At 36.6% G+C, this 17465-nt stretch overlaps 2 protein-coding genes across 3 annotated transcripts; both read right to left on the bottom strand.

The window, feature by feature from the left end:
- Positions 1–65: 65 nt before the first annotated feature.
- On the bottom strand, positions 66–4909 carry ska3 (spindle and kinetochore associated complex subunit 3). The gene is made up of 10 exons (XM_089133292.1): positions 4806–4909; positions 4436–4557; positions 4293–4354; positions 4041–4209; positions 3446–3878; positions 2535–2578; positions 1040–1230; positions 697–894; positions 367–561; positions 66–260 (listed from the first exon to the last, which is right to left on the bottom strand). The coding sequence occupies exons 1-10, from the start codon at positions 4853–4855 to the stop codon at positions 237–239; spliced, it is 1488 nt and encodes a 495-aa protein (XP_088989418.1). The 5' UTR covers positions 4856–4909; the 3' UTR covers positions 66–236.
- A 1170-nt stretch (positions 4910–6079) lies between these two features.
- Positions 6080–13254, bottom strand: LOC120466682 (potassium/sodium hyperpolarization-activated cyclic nucleotide-gated channel 1). 2 transcript variants are annotated; one of them, XM_039655250.2, is made up of 11 exons: positions 12210–13254; positions 11666–11852; positions 11485–11589; positions 11258–11395; positions 10917–11078; positions 9318–9411; positions 9082–9209; positions 8842–8988; positions 8502–8739; positions 7948–8121; positions 6080–6714 (listed from the first exon to the last, which is right to left on the bottom strand). In XM_039655250.2, the coding sequence occupies exons 1-10, from the start codon at positions 12389–12391 to the stop codon at positions 7952–7954; spliced, it is 1551 nt and encodes a 516-aa protein (XP_039511184.2). In that variant the 5' UTR covers positions 12392–13254; the 3' UTR covers positions 6080–6714; positions 7948–7951. The 2 variants fall into 2 exon arrangements, with proteins under 2 accessions (XP_039511184.2, XP_039511183.2); XM_039655249.2 differs by having other exon boundaries at positions 6080–8121.
- Positions 13255–17465: the final 4211 nt, after the last annotated feature.

Raw genomic sequence — 17465 nt, forward strand, 5'->3', positions numbered from 1 at the left:
CAAATGTATAATTCTCTGATAAGTGCTAACTCATTCCAATGTAGTTTGAATAACCATCAATGCCATCATTTTGAATTATCTTTATTAAGTATTATTTAAAAACCTCCTTAAAAGGGTTTTGCACTAATCAAAAAATAAGTCAATGGTGTTATGAAGGCAATTTGCTGTTCTCCTCTTGGTGTTATTTTTTGAAAGATAGCCTTAAAAGTCTGCAGCACAGATCCAGTAGTGAGCGCTTAAGATTTGCACTGAGCCACAAGCTAAAAGAGGGGGAGAAAAATAAAAATGAACATTTTTGAAAAATGTTTTCTCTGAAAAAAAGTCAAATTTGCAATAGCAGTTTCCGTCAAGGTTGTAGTGACTCACTTTTAAGATATCCTGAGTGACTGAACTTATATCTGGCATCTCTGGTGTGGATGGCTCTGTGGGAAACTTCACTCTGACTTTTGGAGTTGCAAGGCACCAATCCTGACTGAAGCCATCTTCAGGCCTTGGGACAGGGGTTTTCTCTAACACATGCCCCATCCTCATCCCAGAGATACTTTCACCAGAGGCATTTTTCTGTTCAGAGTTGATGAAAGGGAAAACATTATCTGCATCTCCATAAATTAAACTATAAACCAATACATTTATATGGTTAAGCATGAAATCTAGGGTATAATGATAAAAATATATTTAAAAAAAAGAATCACTTACAAAAGCAAGAGAACTCCCAAAAAGTGACTGTAGGGATGGCATCTCTGGTATCGCCTCATCCTCGTAACGTAGCACTTTTGGCATCTCCGGAGCATCAAACGAAGGAGCTCTGTTATTGTTTGAAAGCTCTGGTAGGTGAAAGCTTTCCTTCTGTGATCCCCTGTTCCTCTCGCTTTCTTCCTGCTTATTGTCATCGTCCTGTGAAACCATAATTGCAGTGAATAAGTGAATCCATTACACATTTTGACAGGTATGTATGTGATCAGGGTTTAATGTAATAAATGCATCTTGAGGCAGATTTACACATCAGTAACAAAGGTATTGAGTTAGGGGCACATCACACCTTTTTTATTAGCTTGCTGACAAAAGGTGTCTCAAATGCAGGGAGTTCTGGGGTAGAAGGACAGTTATTAGGGCGAGGAGGAGAATCGAGATAATTTTTTTCTTTCAGTGGTGGAGAGGACGGGATCCGGTGCTTCTCAATCTTAAATCCTGGGGTGCAAAACACAGGAGGCTCTGGGGATTCCAGACTCTCTGAAATAGTTAAACACAAACATGCAAATCAATAAGAAACTTTATAGCAAATATAAAGAGCCAGCTTCTTTTGTAAACAGTTAGTAAAAGTAACTACATATTCAGGATTTCAGACACCAATGCCAGGTTTCACAGACAAAACTTAAGCCTAGTCTGCATGTTTGAGCCGTCTTAAATGAAATGAACTTGCAGTGACATACACTCACCTAAAGGATTATTAGGAACACGATACTAATAAGTAGTCATCAGGGGATGGATATGGCCATAAAGGGATGGCCATGGTCAGAAACAATGCTCAGGAAGGAAGTGGCATTTAAAAGATGCCCAATTGGCACTGAGGGTCCTAAAGTGTGCCAAGAAAACATCCCCCACACCATTACACCACCACCACCAGCCTGCACAGTGGTAACAAGGCATGATGGATTCATGTTCTCATTCTGTTTACGTCAAATTCTGACTCTACCATCTGAATGTCTCAACAGAAATCGAGACTCATCAGACCAGGCAACATTTTTCCAGTCTTCAACTGTCCAATTTTGGTGAGCTCTTGCAAACTGTAGCCTCTTTTTCCTATTTGTAGTGGAGATGGGTGGTACCCAGTGGGGTCTTCTGCTGTTGTAGCCCATCCGCCTCAAGGTTATGCGTGTTGTGGCTTCCCAAATGCTTTGTTGCATACCTTGGTTGTAACGAGTGTTTACCTCAGTCAAAGTAAGTTGCTCTTCTATCAGCTTGAATCAGTCGGCCCATTCTCCTCTGACCTCTAGCATCAACAAGGCATTTTCGCCCACAGGACTGCCGCATACTGGATGTTTTTCCCTTTTCACACCATTCTTTGTAAACCCTAGAAATGGTTGTTAAAGTGAAAATCCCAGTATCCGAGCAGATTGTGAAATACTCAGACCGGCTCGTCTGGTGCCAACAACCATGCCATGAGTTCAGAAGATTGTCTTGACCAGGACCACACCCCTAAATGCATTGAAGCAACTGCCATGTGATTGGTTGATTAGATAATTGCATTAATGAGAAATTGAACAGGTATTTCTAATAATCCGTTAGGTGAGTGTATCTTAAAATATGTCAGTGCCATTGATTTATCTCAAGACGCAAACCATTAATGTTTTTCTTTTCTAAGGCATGTGTATAAAAGCTTAAATGTCCTAATTGAACTAAGGCTTAAACCTGGCTTAATCTAAACCCTGTCTGTAAAACTGGGCACAAATGTAATAGTTAAAGAATCAATTATTCAAACAACCATATAGGTTAACTACTAATCTTAATAATAATAAAAAGTCTAAATGATTTACCACTGGCGACATCTTTGTTAGGCACAGACGACAGAGTTCTTTCACTGTGTAAGACACAAAACACACACATATTAATGTGTCTATCACTTCAGTGCACTACCATTCAAATTTGACAGCAGTAAGATTAGATTAGTATAATTATTTTTTTTTTTTACTTTTCCAACAAAGGCACATTAAAATCGAACAAAAGTTACAAACAAATTACATGCAAAATGCAAAAATTACATGCAAATTCAGCTTTGAGCACAGGAATAAATTATATTGAATTGGAAAACAGTTATTTTTAACAGTTTACAAATTGTTTAGTTATTGCAGCCTCGGTTAGCATTCAGCAACACTTTATTTAAAAGTGTCTTTGTTAAACATGTTACAGGTAGTTACTATAGTAATATAACTATAAATTATACATAATTACATGCAATTAACCCTAAACCAACTCCTAATCCTAACCTTATAGTAAGGACATGTAGTTAATTAATATTACTCACTACTTAAATGTATAATTTAAGTAACAGGGACAACTTAAAATAGTTACCGGGACTTCTTTCAAAATCATAAAAAATAGTGTATGTTGTGTGTATGTAAATACAATGTATTTGTAACAGCTGGCACAGACAGAGACATGTTAGATGATGTCACACACAATCACTGTAATGATTACTTCACTTGAATCTTTATCTTTTTTTACTTTCAAAATTTTTTGAAAAATGTCATAAGGTTGTAAAGATCCTAGCAACTTAATTACTCCAAAAGATGTAAATTCAACTTAGACAGCATTAAATCTACTCATGAGGCTGAATTTTGTGACTTAAAAATTTGAAGCACATTTTCAAAGTGGCATATTTAGTCTTTTCAAAAGACAATCATTCTTGTGATTTTGCATTCACAACCAGACACAGTAAGCAGCATACCTGCTTGTCTTTGGTGGTTTTTTGTTGAACAAGTCCATGGTAAAATCATTGTTCCAGCACATGGTATACTCAGAGATGCCGAAGTCCTCTAGTCTTGGGGTCGGAGCATCTTCCTCCATACTCAGAGAGCACTTGGGTGTCTTTGGCTGCGGTGGATGCAAGCTCATGACAAACGGTGGAGGTGACAGAGCCACAGCTGGGACAGGAGCGGCACTGAGAGACTGCTCTGCTTCACCAAGCACTTTTTGGAGTTGAAGTGCAGACAGACCAAAATCAGAGAGCTTTGGGGTTCGCAGCTGGTCAACGGGTGGTGGCATCTTTTCAGGCGTCTCTGACTGCTCAGCATCCTCACAAACCCCTTGTCTCATTCCTTCATCTTCCTGTGCTGCATCTTTCTCTGCTTGCTCCTTTGTCTCTTTTGTACCGTTAATCTCTAGAAAAGCGAGCAACATTTCCATTGACATATATGAATTGTAGCAAAGCCTTAATTGAAAACAAAACAACTATTTCAACCATTAAATAGAGATAAATGCTATAAAATCCAAGCAGAGGCAGCACTGGTGTGTTAACATTATCAAATGTGATAAACATTTACCTATACACTCCTGTCTTGCAATTCGTGGTCTGTAGCCATACTTCTCATAGTGTTTCTTCAGCATGTCTATGTCTTCTGTGGTCCTCTGCTTCAGCACCAAGCATCTTCTGATGAAGTTCCTCAGCTCCGTACTTGTATCATGTGTAGCAATCTGATCTTGAACTTGCCGCTGCATATGATTTTGTGACAAATGTAGCCCATATTTAAAAATACACTAAACTCAAGGACTGGCATAAGTGAGCATACACATACCTTCAGTGTTCTGACTTCAGAGTGCAGCTGATACAGTGCTTGAGCCCCATTCTCTTCATCCTCTGCACGACCACAGACAACAGTCAACGGATGCACAACTATGACTGGATCATTTATAGAACATTTAGCTACTGCCAATTTACCATCGTCGTCTTTGAGGTTCTGACTTGTATGGAGGAGATAGTTGCTTTCAGTCTCCAGATAAACAGTCAGTTTCCGAAGCTTTGCAAAGAAGCGCTCTGAAGGATTCATGCTTAATGTCAAACTGAAATGACAATTAATAACTATTAAAGATAAGAAAATACAATATTTTTAAAAAATCAATAATATTATATTAAAAATGTTAACATAAAAATACCGGTTCTTTTCTACATAAACAATAAACTGTAGCTGCTAGTTACTGTTTTGGATTGTAACGACTAACGTTAATGTATAACAAAACACAAGGAAGATAAGTTACTGTCTTGAGCACATTCATTTAAGAAACACATGGTAACCGACAGCGAATAATACCTTAAAATAAGTACTGTGGTTTTATGAATTAGATCCACAAAAAGCAACATATAAAAAAATACCTCTGAAATGTTGTTTCAAATTTCGCGGCACATCCGGGTTCGTTTTGACTGACTCGTTAGACTTGACGGACGCACATCCAAACACAATGAGACTCATTACTGCCACCCAGTGATGGTTTGCAGTCCTCATCTTCTTTTTGTTGTTGTTTTTTATGGCAGTCATTCTACGCGAATTATGTTAAAAAGACAGTTCACCCAAACATTTTCATTTTGTTATTACTTTGTTTCAAAACAAATATGAAAACAAAAGAAGATATTTTGAAGAATGCAGGTAATTACATTAATCTGACTTTCCTATGAAAGTCAATGGGTGCCTTCAACTGTCTGGTCAGCTTATTCATTTTTGCCAATTTTGATCCACATGCCTTATGTTTCTATAAACTTAATTGAAAATAAAGTTCCCCAAAAAAAACAAATAAATTCATAGTTTTAATTTAGGCTAATAAATTGTGTAACTGCAAAAAAATCTTTTGGTCTACAGATTTATGAATTTTGATATATTGTAGTGTAACCAATGACCCCATTGGACACAAAAAAACGTTTAGTTTCATTCATCCTTTTAATGTGCCCCAGACTTCAAATGCAGGAGCTTCAGCGCCTTTATTCCACCCTACACAATCGTCATGACAGGGTATTTCCTCAGTGTTCTGTATGCTTCGTTTAATTTCTGGACACCTCATTCTTTTAGATTACATTTACTGTTAATCTGGATTATAATTACTAAATGAACTGTCTTTCCATTTATTTAAAAAAACACTTGTAATAAATAGAGGTCAAATCTACTCACTATGTAAAATGTATTGATTGCATTTTAAATCATTTTGATGTGGAAAAAAACTCAGGGACAACTGATTCATGTTTAAAAAAGTATTTATGTTATTTATTAATTCATGTTTTATATTTCTTTGACAGAAGAGAGACTTCTAAACTTGAATACGTGTTCCTCTAAATCTGTGTAAGTAACTTACATATTAATTAAACAATACATATTTCTCTTTGAATGTCCACAGAGATTTCTGAATGCACATATTAGCCTAACTCATGGACAGCCAGAGTGTTATCATGCTGTCTTTGTTGATTTATGGGCCTAATTTAAACATGGTAGCATATACTCTTGAAAATAAAAATGCATTTTTGTGTGTCGAGAGAAGTACAGAATGCTTTTTTTTGTGTGTCGAGAGAAGTACAAATACAATGTGATCTTTCAAAAAATAAAAATAAAAAAACAGATATTAAAGCGAAAAAACATGTAATGACAGTTCTCTGTTTAGCCTAAATCTTTTTAAAATAAAACTTGTATAAACATCTGACCTTGAAAAAAAAGGGTTAGGGTTATTTTCTCCTTTAAGGATAACTTTATGAAATTTATATAAAAAAAAATAAAAAAAATCCATATACACATAACATGTAAAATATGGTGGATTATTTCTAGGCCCTGACCAAATTTGTACATTATCTATGCTGATTTTTGGGAAAAATCTGCTGACTTTTGTGGGACATTTAAACGTAAAAATTAGCTGTGTACATGTGTACAAATAAGTGTGCATTAGTCACTGAAAGCTAATCTGACTGAAATGAAGCTCACCGGAGGGCGCTGTTCTGGATACCGCAGAGAAAAGGCTAAGGAAGACTTAAAGAGGCAGATCCTGGCGGTGGGGAGAACCAGAAGCCTATACTAGAAAAACAAGTAGCAAAGATCCACTTGCAGAGACCCATAAAGAAACATTAGAGTGACATTGTGACTGGTTATGCTGAGCTGTGATGGAGCATCCTGCTGTGGGCACTTGGAAAGTGGTAGTCTATGGCAGCAGAAGCCAGGAGGGAGGAGCTGAGTTGGAGAAGGAGGCCTACAAACAGTCGAATATCATCCTATCAGCATTCGCAGAGGAACTGCATTCCAGTGTGATGCTGAGTTACACCTTATTCGCTGGACAAAGCCTATTTTCCAAACCGCTTGTCCGGAATAGAATATTCACAGACCACACCCAGAAATCTATGCCGATCCAGAGAGAGGATCCAATAAGCAAAGCTTAATCTGGCAAAATTTCCAAGGAAGCTGCAGGTATCATGTATCAAGAATCATGTAACATTGAAGACTGAAACATTAAACACTAACAAATCTTCCCGACCCCAAACTTAGTACATGTATATATGTGGGAAGATGCCCCCCTTAAGAACAATGTGGATTTCCTTTTAAACAGTATTATATTATTATAGAAAATAAATATTTATAATATAACAATTTAGTTGTCATAGCACAAAATGTAAAATATTAAAAGAGCGGATAAGATGGTCAAAATCCAGAGATTAAATGTTAGTGGAGAAAGAACCATTACTTATATAAATTATAAATTAATAAAGTACTTTTTAATTCATATTTATTTGTATAGAGCTGATATATTTACATATCTAAAGTATCATTTTTGTAAAATACAAATACTCTATCTAGATTTAGTTTTTTGACAAATTTGTTGATAATAATTGAATAACCAATGACAGACCAAGCAGAATCCCAATAAAATAGATTTATCGGAAAGGTATAATTATTCTATGACTTATGTACAGGCATATAAATATGCCTGTACATAAGTCTGTAAATATAAATTTTTACATTTTTAATTTCCTATATTTTAATTGAATCAACTATTATTTCATCATACCTCAAGGGTCTAATTTGATCTTTTTAGTTCAAAATAAAATCTATAACCTTTACCCCACAAATCCAAAATAATGTATCCATAAACCCCTCATTAACAAATAGACACAAAAAAACTTTGATATTGAACATAATAAAATGTCATACATCACTATTTTCCAGAGACACAAAATTAGATCTATAAACCTCAAAACTGTTTCGGCTGACTAAATCTCACAAATGTTGATATGTAGATGACATAAAAAAAATATAAATAGCATATCCATTCATCAAAAGTCCTGAGATGAGATTTTGTATCATCTAAGGTCAGGAATAATATATATATATATATATATATATATATATATTTTAACATCTTATCCCATGTTACCAGCATATGTTAAATCAGCTACAAGTAAGTGTAGCATTAACAGCACTAACTTACTTTCTCAATATAACAAAATGTCTTTATCCTGTTGATATCTCTCCAGGTCTCTCTTGATGTCTGGATAGTCCTCCAGAACACATTGAAAGGTGTCCACTGACAAGGAAAAGAGCTGACAGATAGTCAGAGCTTGTACTGTGTCCAAACGCCTTCCTCTTGTTAGAAGACATGAGTCTGGAAAGGCAAGGACAGAAATTATTAGGGCCCAAGACCTGAGAGGGCGCGGAGCCCTATTGTTCTTCGAAGGATTATTTATTGTTATTTTTTTAGCAAACTTTTGGGCACTTTTGGGGCCATTAACATGCTCAAAAACTCTTGAAACTTTGCACATGGGTAAGCATCAGGGCCAGGCTGAAGCTGGTATACCCAGGCGTGGCAGGGCGGCTCGGCAGCGCCCCCTTGTTTAACATTAAAATGAACATCTTACCAATGAGTCTGTTTCAAGACATTGACTATATTACAAAGAATAGAGTACATAATATAAACAGATATTGCATTGACAAAGGAAACATTTATATATATATATATATATATATATATATATCGAGTCAAACCTCCAAAGTAGTCTCCATCACACAGTTCCCTCTGGAAAAACTCATTCTCCACAAGAACCTGCCCGTGCTCGATGAAGAACATGCGGTCACCAGGAGCATTCTGCTGGATGATGATGTCACCCGCCTGGAAGACCTCATACAGCAGTTCCAGAAGAATGGCATTGATGAAGTTTATGTCACGGTTCCGGAAAATGGGAACTTTTCTCACATGGTCCGAGCACATGGTCAGCAGAATTTCCTAATAAAACCATTTAAATCATCATTTAATTATAAAGACACTGTTTTACTATTAATAACACAAGAAATCACTTCTACGAGTAATTCCAACAGTAAGCAGCACCTCTCTGAGAGATGAGGACACCCACTTCAGGACATCCTTCTCATCATACCATTTCCCTCCATAGCGAGCCTGATAGTAGTTGTTGATGCGCATACGAAGGGCTTTGGGAAGCTTCATGAAAGTCATATAATCTTCCAGATGGTTTATCTATGTACAAAACAAGCAAATAGGAAAATGGCATACACAATAACCATATAATATCTTGCTTTTTCAAGGTATTTGTTTTTCTTGTTCTTGCACCTTGTTCTTGTATGCTCTTGCTGTTATGTCCACATCAGACATCATAGCAGCAGTGTTGGCCACCATCACTGTGTACATGATGGCTCCAGACACAATGCTAGTCATGACAATCCACAGCTCAACCTCATCTAAAAACAAAACAAAACTTCAGGCATTAAAAGAAGAATCATTTGTGATTGGTGAATGATAAAAATTAGCATATTGCTAAATCGGCTGATCAAAAGTATACTCCTTGCTTGTGGGTGTATCAGAAGAACCATATGATATTGCAGTCATGTGAGAGAGGGCCCGAAAGACTCCAAAGGAGTACTTCTCTCCCACTGTGGCATTCTGACAAAAGACACAAAACAAAAAGTTGACATTAATGCATTCAATCTATCCACTAAAACCACAAAAGCAGCTCTAAAATAATATCACATACACTATGGCTCTCTGCAATACCTTGTTCTCATTGGTCAATCACAGTGCTTTTGGTTCCAGGAAAACCGTTAAAATTCATGGAACCCTTCCATTCCACAAAAGGTTCTTTATATTGGTAAAGGGTTATATGGGTTATATTATATTATAATTTCAAATCGAATAAATGTTTTAATATAAACTATTGATTTAAATTATCAATACAATACTTCATATTGAAACATTTATGCATTCAGTATGCATTCGGTATGCAATAGCCATATAAATCGCAGGACACTGTAAAAAATTATTGCTGTGTTTTTATTATCACAACTTAAAATTCAACATATTCTTCAAATATTGTGTTGTTTCAAGATAAAAAAAAGTTAACAAGCAAGTTTGTGCTTGACTTAAAAGGTTTGTTTACCAAAAAATGACATTTTTGTTAATTACTTGGACACTTGGACTATTTGACAATGTCTTTACTAACTTTTCTGGACCGGCAGAATGAAATTGCTTAGAAGCGAAGGAGTGAGCCAGCTCTCAGATTTCATCAAAAATATCTTATTTTGTGTTCTGAAGATGAACAAAAGTCTTACGGGGTTGGAACAACATGAGGGTGAGTCATTACTGACACAATTTTCATTTTTGGGTGAACTAACCCTTTAAAAATTCAAGTTTATTTAACTTTAGTTTGGTTAAGTTGGATATTTAAGTAATCTCAACAAATTTTAAGTTGTTATAAGAAATTGCTGCAACATTACCAATAATGTGTTAAAAACCATGTAAAGAAATTTCTCTAAACCATATCCGGAAAATTTTCTAGACTTTCTAGAACATAGAATTTTTTGTTATACATTTCACTATTAAAATTTGCATGACTATAAAATATTAATTAATTTCCATGACTTTTGCAGGGCTTGTAAGTTGAATTTATTTTCAAATTCAATTATATTTTCATAACTGTGGGAGCACCATTCTGTGTGAACGCAAATAAGTCTCGGGATTGATACCGGGATCGATGCCGGGATGGGGAGCTAGTAACATTGCATGAGTCCCGGAATGCGCCCTGTGTGAACAAAAGCCAGGACCAATACCATAAGGGGTGTGTCATAGTGATGACGCACATATCATAGCACAGGCCTTTCTATAACCGATGCTACAGCATATGTGGAACGAGCCACTCGGCAAACCCAGTGGGGCTACTGGGGAGAATGCACTTGTCTTCATATAGAAGAGGAGTTATCAGCAGAACTGACATCTGACAGGAGTTATCATATCCTGATGTCACGTGTCTTTACCGGATCGGCACTCACAGATTCCAGAAAATCACTGAAGTGTGAATGAACCAAAATCAAACGATCCAGGGATAAATCTTCATAAATCCCACATTATCCATGTATATTCCAGAATCTCTGTGTAAAATGGGCTATACATACCATTAGATTCTCTCTTCTAACCCAGCAGTCTGAGGGAAATTCCTCAAGCATAGGTACGAAATACTGGATACAGCCATTCCAGTGGCACAGCAGGAATATCATCATAAATAATGACAAGATTCTTAGGAATACCCTCATCACCTCCAAGTTGGCATTTGAAACCTATGCGGCAGAGATTCAATATAAAAATCAAGGCAGTATTTAAAGTATAAAGTATAAAGGCAGTATTTAAAGAAATAGAAACACTTTATGAATGAGGACTTCCAATTTGCATGAACACTTTAAACAATTCAGTTGTGCTCAGATGAGATCAGTTCATGTTCAAGCTATTCATTACTTACTCTCTCCACCTCATTGAAAAACCTAACTAGCCTTGACACACGCAGCAGGCGGACAAGACTGAGGATTCTCACAAACATCAAGATGCGCATCATTTTGCTGGCTCTGGATGAGGGAGAGTCACCATGGTATTGTAGATCCTGTCATGAAAAGGGCACAAGACACAAGTTTTCCAATTGAAGTGATGTAATTTCAATACAGTCAAAGGATTGTAGAAAAAGCAGATTACCGCAATAAGTAGGATATAACCAACTGGAAATGCTGCCACCATATCAGGTATAAACCAGCTCTTTAGATACCGTTGTCGAATGCTTTTCAAATCCAGAATGGCTCCCTGTGTAACATACAGAATGATTCATTGGATGCGTTTAAGCAATGGGTTATTTGTAAAGTCTAGGGCTAATCCTTACATCGCTGTCCTCATTAATGATCCCCATGCGAAAGTTAAGCCCAACGTCAATCAGGAATAGAGTGTCCGAGAACACATTAAAACCCTCCCAACCTACTCCACTGTTCCCATCTAGAAAGGCAATCTCCATTGGAATCCCAATTAGATTCAGAAATGTTATGGCCACCATACACATGATGTAGTAACTCCTGTATAAATAAGAAAAAAAAAGAGATACATTTTTTTTTTTAAAGAGCTGCATGGCATTTTTATTTTTTATTTATTTATTTTTCTTTTGCATGGCATTTCATGTGGTTTTACCTTTTCAAAACTCTTTTATTTTATCAAAAATATATTAGCCCATTAAAGACTAAACACTTCAGGTTTTTTATTGGTTAAATGAAGAACCTTAAACATAACAAACATGAAATATTTTCATGTCACAAAATGTTGTTCATAAAGGTTATTTAAATCACTAAAATGTTCTTCACACTAAGAAAAATGGTTCCTATGTGAAGTGTTCACTGAAAGGTTCTCTGGGGAACCAAAAATGGTACGTGCATTACCTTATACGACTGAAGGGATGGATGACGATCACGTCTCCCTCTTTCTGTCTATTGCGCTCCTTCTCCACGGCCACCTCACTACCGTAGACATACAGCGAGCGTCTGTTCAACTGAGGCAGCAATAGGCTTTTCCACCCGTTCCATCTGAAGCGTCTGTGATTCTCAGGTGCGAAACGCTGCATTTTCAGACCCTGACTAAGCACCGTAATCACCGAAGCTCCTCTAACATCTCTCACCGAGCCTCTGTGACAACTTTATTTCTGGACTTTCTTTTATGCTGACCATATTATCCACTTTTCTTCTTCGCCTTCAAGCTCGCTCCCTTTCTTTCTCTCATGCACGCACATGCACAGTCACAGAGTAATTTTCCATCACAGTTTTTCTGGCTCGATCCAGAATGTAGAAGGAGATAAGTTCCAGACTTTCCATTCTTCCCCCCTGTCAAACTAACTATTGTCTCATCAACTATTCAGTATCTCTGCCTCGCGCTCACATCAGCTCAGCTCATCTGGACTGTGGGGCGGTTCTTTGACACAAGGTGGTTTTGAATATCACAAGTAGGCTATTGTCATCTGAACCAGACAGATGGTTCTGATAGAACCGGACAATGGGAGGAGATAGAATTACTTACACTCTCTTTTGTGTGTAAATGACTGTATCACAAAGAGATTCTTTCTAATGAGCACATAAAAGTGCACAGAGAATTTTGCTATTTCAAAAAGAGACAGAATACAGGTTTATCTTTTTTTTTTGCAGACATTTATGCTTTTATAAGAAATCACCCAAAAATGAAAATAATGTTATTAATGACTCGCCCTCATGTCGTCCCAAGCCTGGGAGACCTCCGTTCATCTTTGGAAACAGTTTAAGATATTTTAGATTTAGTCAGAGTTTTCTGTCCCTCCATTGAAAATGCATGTACGATATACTGTCCTTGTCCATTAAGGAAATAAAGATAGTGGGTTAGTTAGAATTTTTTAAGCATCGAAAATACATTTTGGTCCAAAAATAACAAAAACTTCGACTTTATTCAAACTTTTGTGTCTTCCGGGGGCTCGTTCTTCGTACGTCGCTAACCCAGTTAGCTGGATTTGATTGTTGGCGATTTGGCATGATCTTGGATCGTTTGGTTCTTCGACGCTCATCCTGGACTTGCTGTCATAGCAACTGGTCCGTCAGCTTGAACCTGCTCGCGAGCAGGCTTATTTCATGTAAACAGGATTAGATCGCGGCTGATACGGGAAGTCCTTCAGCGCAGCGCGATAGTGTGTAGCCTAATTTCTGAGATTTATTTTTGTTTTCTCGTGAAACGATCGTCGTGAGGGTGTCGTTTAAATACATTATTATTTTGTTGGAAATGCACATTAATGTTTGATTCGATGTCGGGCTTCAACAACAGTACAAAATGTTTGCATTGCCCTAAAATTATTTGCGAGTGGTTTCCTTTACACTACTGGAGATGCGGAGAACTTGATAAGCTTTCTGTCGTGCCATTCACAAAGTAGTGCTCTTAGTTTTTTTTTTTTTTTTGCCACAATGACATGAGCTTTGGCCAACTAAAGGGAAGATTTCAGGGTCTAAAAAGCCTGAGGGTTGCACCTGACAGGGCCTGTGACATTGCATGTGCCATATTACACAACACTGCCAACATCAGAAAAAAAAAAAAAGTTTCATTAAGCCTAAAATAAAAGACAAGACAAATTTGCAAAACTCTATTTGCTTAGAGTTTTATTTCAATTGTTCTTTGTAAAGAAAACCTTTTTAAAAGATATTATGCAAGGTCAGCAATAGTACTCTGTGTGATTTTACTCTGAAGTTTATTTTGAAGCAATTCTATTTCTAGTGCAATTTTTTCTTAGTCAAGTTCTGTTTCTCCCCCTGATTTTTGTTTTTTCAAAATACTCTATTTTCTGTTGAAGACTCATAGGGGACGAATTTAACCCTGTGTCGTTTGTGTCACACATGCCTCATGCAACAAATAAAAAGCAAAAGTTGTCTCTACACTGCCCACCCCTGTATCACTGCTGTGTGCAGACTCTTCTGTAGGCCTTTCTGTACATGTGGACTCCTCTCAGAAATAACAGGCATAGGCACAAGTAGAAATCAATTAAAGCCATCAATTAAATTAAAGTTCTTCCTCCAAAGGACAGTCATCTGAGAAGTTTTCTTCACTCTCCAGTGCAATGTGATTGATAACTCATGGCAAAATATTTTTACATTAACATAAGTTTATCAGTTTTTACTTTCAAAAGACAAAGCAATTTATCATTACTCAAGATTTAACAGCTGAAATGACTAAACCAGCCAATTTGGATTATAGGTCTACTTCATTTAATGCAGCAACAAATTATTTCATAGTGTACAAAGATAATTTAAATCTCATTTCCCAGTGATGAAGGTGTTGCTGCTGCTGGTCCCTGATGTGGGTCTGGAAGAGCTGAACCCAGGGATGCCCTTCACAACAGGGCAATTCACATTCAACCCAAGGGTCAGCTCTTCTGCCAGGGTCAGGAGCATCATTATTATTTTTTTCTCAGCCTTTTTCCTGGTTGCTTTTATAAACAGACAATCATTTATTTAACAGTGCCTTTTTAAAAGAGACTAGTAGGCCTATAAGGCCTAAAATTACCATTAAGTAGAATATTTATACTTCACTTTGACCATGTCCATTATTATAGTGCGGTGACTCGACATTACAATGAACAAAGTAATTATGAAATTATGAAAATAAAAATAAAATAATAATAAGTTATTAAAACATCTAACATGGTCACCACAAACGCATTTAATTTGTCTTCTAGTTTTGCCAGCACTCTCTCCTGGCTTTTGCACACTTTGAGGTGTTCCCTGGCGTTTTAATTAAAGACTGAAATTCGGCATAACCTTGCATTAAAAGCGCTTGCTCTGCTTGGGAGAAAAACTGGGCGTGTTCTTTGGCCATGCTGAACAGCCAATAGCAGCGCTGCTGATCACTGGTTCTGCTATCGATACATGTACCCTTTTAAACCAACGCGAGAACGCGCAGTTATCTCAGATAACTCAATCCAGCGATACTAATCATAAACAACAGGTGTGTTCGAAGAACCCAATTAGCCGGATCATGATTAGCACGATGATATCATCTTAGATCTCTCATTTGATCTCGGATGTTTTAAGCAACGTACGAAGAACGAGCCCCGGTTCTGTTGTCAATCCGTGTTTACGAGTCCACAGTGATGCTGATGACGTAAGACGCAGACCTGTTATCTGGTGCGTCCTTCTATTCAAGTTCAAATATGGCTGGGCAAAAAAATGCAAGTCTTCCCATGAGTCTTCCTCTGTGTCGAAATCCTTACACATGTTTGCGAAGATTGTTTTGTTTACAGTGAGTCTCCCTCAGACTGTGAACGAAGCTCTTTCGCACCAGATAACACGTCAGCAGCGTCTTACTTCAGCAGCGTCACTGAATGCGGCTTGACAACAGAACCGGAAGAGAATACAATGCTGAATAAAATCGTAGTTTTTGTTATTTTTAGACGTATTTTCCAAAAAATATTTTCCTACCACAAACTTTCCTAACTAACCCACTGATGTCACATGAACTACTTTGATGTGTTTTTATTTCCTTTCTGGACAAGGACAGTATAACGTACATATAACGTACATTTTCAATGGAGAAAACCATAGACAGTATAAGAACAGAAAACCCAGATACTGTTGTTGTTTTTTTATTATTTGTATTTGTTTTTATTTTTTTATTTTAGTGTTTTGTAAATGGTAAATGGACTGCATTTATATAGCGCCTTCATAGACCTAATGGCCATTCACCCATTCATACGCTCATTCACACACCGACGGCGGTGTCAGCCATGCAAGGCGCCAGCCAGCTCGTCGGGAGCAGCTGGGGTTAGGTGTCTTGCTCATGGACACCTCGACACTTGGCCAGGTGGAACCGAGGATTGAACCACCAACCTTTCGGTTCGTAGACAACCCACATGAACCACTGAGCCACTGCAGCCCCGTTTTGAGTTCCTTCAGTCTATTTGTTCTCCCTTGCCATGTGAATAGTCTAGAGGATGTCTTTTTGGATGATGTGCGGGAGGTGTGACTCTTGGTTTGTAATACAATAATATTTATATTTAAAAAAAAAAAAAAACTTTCTATTCTATCCTATTATATATTCCTATTTTATCCTATTATATATTCCTATCCTATCCTATGCTATCCTATCCTATTCTATTCCTATTATATTTTTGTCTGCGGTATTCCTATTATATTTTTGTCTGCGGTATAGTGAACATATCAAACACCTTGTGGAATAAAGGTGAATTGCACTTACTTAATTGAATGGGAAAACAGGCATTCTTTTATAATTGTATTATTTTTTTCTTGTTATATTATTTATAATGAATTGATTGAGGAGTACTAAGAAGGTTGCTGTCTAACTTAAAAAATAATAATAATGAGGAGTAGGTAACTAGGTAGCCTATGCTTTTAAGGGTTAATATGGGTAGACTATATCTGGAAAAACTGGTGTGTGTTTTTTGTTGAGGGTGTGTTACATCAAAAACAGACACCAGACAGCTCACTAGATCTCAGTTAAACTGCGAGTACAGTATTATATTGCACTGGAAGGCTATGTTTATGAGAGTCACAATACAGTGTTGAATTTCAAAGTGGTATTCAAGTATTGCAACTGGAAACTGATCTTACATTCTCAGAAGGAAACAAACACCTAAACTACATTAATTTGTTGCACTCACATTGCATTCAGTTGTCAGTGGGTCAATAAATTCATCAAATCAGTTACTGGTTTTATTGACAAGTTAATCTGTGAAGCTTCTGTCTATTTCAAATACTAAACAATGCATCCATTCAACAATTTTATCTATATATCTAATATAATTATTATTATTATTATCATTAATAACCAATTTGCCAAATTACTTTAAAACATCTAAAATTATATAAAGGTAGCTAAATTATATACCTATAATGGAATCATGTCTGAACAGGAACTACATACATTACAAATAAATTATGGTCACATCCCAACAGTTTTGACACTGTTATGTTGTTTAAAAATGTAAACTGCTACAAAAGCTCAATGCTGTGTGAATAATTACACATCTGATTATAGCCTAAGCTTGATAAATTATGTGTAATTAATCGGACAACACTTTCAAATGTCACGTTTGAGGTATGCTATAGCTTAGCAAAAAAAAAAAAAAGTCACATTTTATACTCATAAATAGAGTACGACATATAAACAAAAAT

Source organism: Pimephales promelas, chromosome 7 (genome assembly GCF_988280905.1).
Source record: "Pimephales promelas chromosome 7, fPimPro1.hap1.1, whole genome shotgun sequence".
NCBI classification, from domain to species: domain Eukaryota; kingdom Metazoa; phylum Chordata; class Actinopteri; order Cypriniformes; family Leuciscidae; genus Pimephales; species Pimephales promelas.